The sequence below is a fragment of the Vitis vinifera genome, chromosome 10 (genome assembly GCF_030704535.1).
Source record: "Vitis vinifera cultivar Pinot Noir 40024 chromosome 10, ASM3070453v1".
NCBI lineage: Eukaryota > Viridiplantae > Streptophyta > Magnoliopsida > Vitales > Vitaceae > Vitis > Vitis vinifera.
Window position 1 is genome coordinate 2,688,684 of NC_081814.1, and position 4,464 is coordinate 2,693,147.

The 4,464-nt window shown below is 36.2% G+C and overlaps 1 protein-coding gene across 3 annotated transcripts; it reads right to left on the reverse strand.

The window, feature by feature from the left end:
• Nucleotides 1-2,609: 2,609 nt before the first annotated feature.
• LOC100250652 (protein PYRICULARIA ORYZAE RESISTANCE 21) lies at nucleotides 2,610-4,128 on the reverse strand. Of its 3 annotated transcripts, XM_059740231.1 has the most exons (4): nucleotides 3,942-4,076; nucleotides 3,600-3,681; nucleotides 3,258-3,452; nucleotides 2,610-3,218 (listed from the first exon to the last, which is right to left on the reverse strand). In XM_059740231.1, exons 1-4 carry the CDS (start codon nucleotides 3,948-3,950, stop codon nucleotides 2,842-2,844), a joined length of 663 nt encoding a protein of 220 aa, XP_059596214.1. In that variant the 5' UTR covers nucleotides 3,951-4,076; the 3' UTR covers nucleotides 2,610-2,841. The 3 variants fall into 3 exon arrangements, with proteins under 3 accessions (XP_059596214.1, XP_003635154.2, XP_010646623.1); XM_003635106.4 differs by having other exon boundaries at nucleotides 2,610-3,452; nucleotides 3,942-4,128; XM_010648321.3 differs by lacking the exon at nucleotides 3,942-4,076 and having other exon boundaries at nucleotides 2,610-3,454; nucleotides 3,600-3,687.
• Between the last annotated feature and the right edge of the window lie 336 nt (nucleotides 4,129-4,464).

Here is a 4,464-nt window from a genome sequence, read left to right on the forward strand (position 1 = left end):
GAAAAAATGATGAAATTAAAATAAATAAATAAACTAAGAATATCAAATGGATTTTATGAAAAATTTTGTTTGCTTTTATATTCTATCTAAAAATTTATATATATTTTTATTTAAATCCTTGAGAATTAGTTTTTGGTAAATAACATTGAAATGAAATTACTTTTTATCTTTTGAAACTAGAAATTAAATTTATATGTTTAAGGGGAGGCCATGGTTTAAATTTCTTACTAGCAAAATGGATCAAAAGTATAAAAATTTTGAATAAAAAATTGAAAAGTAATAAAATAATAAATAATACAAGCATTAAATTAGTCATTACAAAAAATAATATATGCATAGTAAAATTAGTAATAGAATATGGGCGAATAACAAATACGACTTAAAAAATAAATAGTGAATATCAATTTAGAGATGAAAATTATATTTTATTAATTTTCAATGCTCGAGAACATATTAAATTATATTTAATATTAAAATTACAATCTATATATTTCAAACATATTCTATGACACAAAAAATAATAATAAATGCCCATTTATTTATTTTAATATAAAAATATTTAAAATTTTATTTATTAACTTATATTTCACTTGAATGTAATTACTGTAGAAAAGACAAAAAAAATAGGTATTTTGACGAATTCCATAATAGGTATTTTTATTTAATATAATTAAGGTGACGTTTCTTTGTTAGCTGAATACAAAAAATTAAAATATTTGATTTTTTTATTCAATTAAAAATAATCAATTAATATAATTAAACTGAATTTATTGATAATAAATGAGCATCAATTATTCACCTCACTATTTGGCTTAACCTGATTAGACTAAAAACCCGTTTGACAATGATTCTAAGAAGCACTTCTATTATTTTTAATAATTAAAAAAAATTATTATTTAGAATGATTAAAAACATTTTTTTAAAATCTATACTAAACACGGTACTAGACGCATGAAATCGTAATTATTCACAAGCAATTAATCCTTAGAAAAGAACAAGGAAGATTGAATGAATAAGATAAAGGGCTGGCCCCATTCAGAATACACGTTATCTCGTGTCATTATACGAGTTTAGAGTGATCACATGGCCATGAAATAGACTGTAGTGACCTATGCAGCTGTCATCCTTAGTACTCACCCACAAGTAGATTAATCTACAGAGAATATACAGAGTCTCTTCTGCCGACAGTGGCCTCCTTAATTTATTTCTCCGGTTACTTTCAATCAACTTCCTTCCTCTCCCTTTCTCTTTTGTGGCTTTCTTTGCCTGCAGGTACATATATTTAAGCAGCTTAATTCTTTCACCAAATGAACCTCTTCCTTCTTCTATGTTCTTTCTTCTTGTTGGGACCACTGATATGGATGCCTCCTCCCCTTATTTTTCTTGTGTACAATCATCAAGATAGTGGTCTATTTTGGTCCCCCCCCCCCCCCCCCCCCGGTTACTAATTTCTTTGCCTAAGATTGGAATGATGATAAAAGACTACAAATGACGCCATTTGGTCACCGATGGAGTGCCATTTGGTTGGATCATCCAAAGGTGTTGGGTGAGTCCCTGCCTTATCTAATGCTTTATTGTCCTTCTTATAGTGACAGCCAACTACTACGGAAGCAACTACTTAATGCATGTCAATTTGAAACCAAAGGTTTCTCAGAGAAAATATGTACAAAATAACTGTACTATGATTCCCATCAGCCATCGGAACAGGGCACTAAGAGAAGATTAGGCAGATGTTTAAGAGAAGATTCTCTCGACCAACCCAACATAAAATAAATTTCAACCAAACATAAACATACCGTTAGTTGAGAGAAACCCGGTTTCCATGTCACTTTCATTTTTGTTATAGAGCAAACTCTCCTTAATGTTTCTCCATTGTTAATTATTGCATTGCTCTCATGATCAACCTGCACACTTTACAGCAAGGAGGAAGTTAGCATAATGCTTGAAGAATTCTAGAGGTAACTTCACCTGGAAGGCACAATTATAGAATTTAATATTGCGATTTTTGACCCTGATCACACTCCGCAATGCCACCAGCAAACTTCAAATGAAATAAATATTTTAGTACAGTGCTGGGGTTTCACTTTTTGTAAAGAATTGAAATTTGGGAAATGAAGGCATCTTTGAATAATGGTTTTATTTGATTGAATGGGGAAAAGGATGGTGTCCAAGATTACATCCACCGCAAGTTATGACAAAGGTGTCGATGTTTGGATGTGGATTGCAGATACATGAGACACTGCACAACTTGCAGAATTGTTTTAGAACCTGAAAGATTACGAAGTACCAAGAGGGTTGCAGAGTTTTTCCAGTGCCAGAACCAAGATCACTTAATTGGCCCCAAACAAGGCCATGTTAAAAACCGGGGTGAACAGAATATTCATGATGGAAATGTGCCTGTTTCATCGGTTTTTGAGGTATTTTGAGTGTTGGAACATTCAGGATGTCTTAAAGAAATGGCTGTTTTCTGCCTAGACAAGCAATGAACAGTGAAAATTGGATACTTATTCAGTGATCATCAAAAGAGCCTTTTCTAAGACCCCTGTCGAAGAAATTGACTTGCAGAAGGTAGCTCTAAGAAAGGAGAAAGGAAAGTGAGATACACTATGGAAAGAAAATGATTATAGAAAGACTTATTACTTGATGAATACCATAACAATCACCAACATCTATTGATCCACAAACATTAGGGCACCAACATTATTATTAATGCTTTTGCCTATACAACCTTTATGTTATGAAAAAGAAAGAACCCCAAATGCTCCCAAAAGAACTGATTCAACACCCCATTGAGAAAAGGGATTAAAGATCCAGATAAAGACAATCAACATGGATTGCCATTCACATGATGGTGCATGCTGGATTTTCTTCAGTAAAGTATTCACAGCGGCAGCCATAGCTCCTGTTGCAGCGACACCCAGAAGACCAGCCGCCATAAGACTCATCATAGGATGGCACTAGCTTCACATATCCATCATAGGATGATGGTCGTTGGTGTGGAATACCATAGCTATGGTGGCATGGGCCACCATGCCCCAGATCAAAACATGGCTTACAGCACACTGCAACTGGATAGAATTGTGGGTAACCTGCTACTGGAGGCGGAGCTGGTAGCTTTTCCACATGTTTTGGCGGATCCGCAGGCTTGGGCTTCTCCGGCGGCGCTTTAATCTCTGGCGGGGGTTTTGGCTTCTCTGGCGGGGGTTTTGGCTTCTCAGGCTCTTTTGGCTTCTCCGGCGGGGGTTTTGGCTTCTCAGGCTCTTTTGGCTTCTCCGGCGGGGGTTTTGGCTTCTCCGGTGGGGGCTTAGGCTTCTCCGGTACTATAATCTCAATACTCTTGATGGTTTTGCCGCCTTTGCAGATAAGCTTGTCTCTGATCTTATGAGGGCTGCAGCATACTACTTTGATCATCACTGTGTTTTCCTTCTCAAAGAAAGCCTGGTCTCGTATTTCTCTTGTTCATAAAATTCAACACCAAAACCCAAACAAACAACTCAATTCTTCATCCTTTCAACATTGCCCACAATCTCAAAATGCATTCAACATTCACAAAACCTAAAAATTCAACTACCCCAAACACATATATATAAGACTCTCACCAGGAAATTTGCAGAGCAGTTTCTTGATCTTCTTGTAACAGCGGTCACACTCAAGATCAACCCTCAGCCTCATAGTCGTAACCTGCAATATTATCAATCAAAGAATTAGAAATGATTAGAAGAATTAGAAATGATTAGAAGAATTATCCAATGCCAGTGGTGAAGAGAAAATATTTTTTTCTGACATGGGTAATCAAGAACGAAAGGCCAAACCCAGAAAGATATGGCAGATATCCAAAAAAATTTTAAAAATTAAAAAGAAACAGCCTAGAAAAAATATGAAATTCGGATGAAAATTTCAAATGGGAGTGGAGGGATTAGAGAGATTAGAGCCACAGAGACCTCTGGCATGGCTGTGAGCAGTGAGTGATGATGGGGGTCTGCTCAGAACTTAGTAGGATGAAGAGAAAGAGTGGTTTTATCTAGTGAGAAAGGGGGAGGTTAGGCTGCGGTGGCCACTTATAAATTATAATATGACCAAACGTTTTTTTTAATCTTTAGAGGTCAGGCCAATCATATTTCGACACGTTGCATGCGAATTTCATTTCATATGGCCAACAATTGCTGACTCTACCATCTTTGATTGCATGTGAAGGCATTGATCGACCCATCTCACCTTCCTTCCTTCCTTCCTTCCTTGCATTAAAAAAATTATATGTTCATGAGGTGCAATTATGGATCATGCACCCCCATGTGGGAACCGTACACGTGTCCCCAGATTATTCATTAATGCTTGACAGCTGACACCCATCTCCATGTCACTTGACCCTGTGGTGTAGAGCCAGTATCAATGGAGGAAATTCTGTGGGCTAATGATACATGGAGAGTGAGGCAACCCTTGCTCCAACTCTAACCCCACCTTTGT

Coding starts and splice junctions, on each gene's coding strand:
- LOC100250652 (XM_003635106.4), bottom strand. Junction 3,453..3,599: donor ACTGCTCTGCAAATTTCCTG/GTGAGAGTCTTA, acceptor TATGAACAAGAG/AAATACGAGACCAGGCTTTC.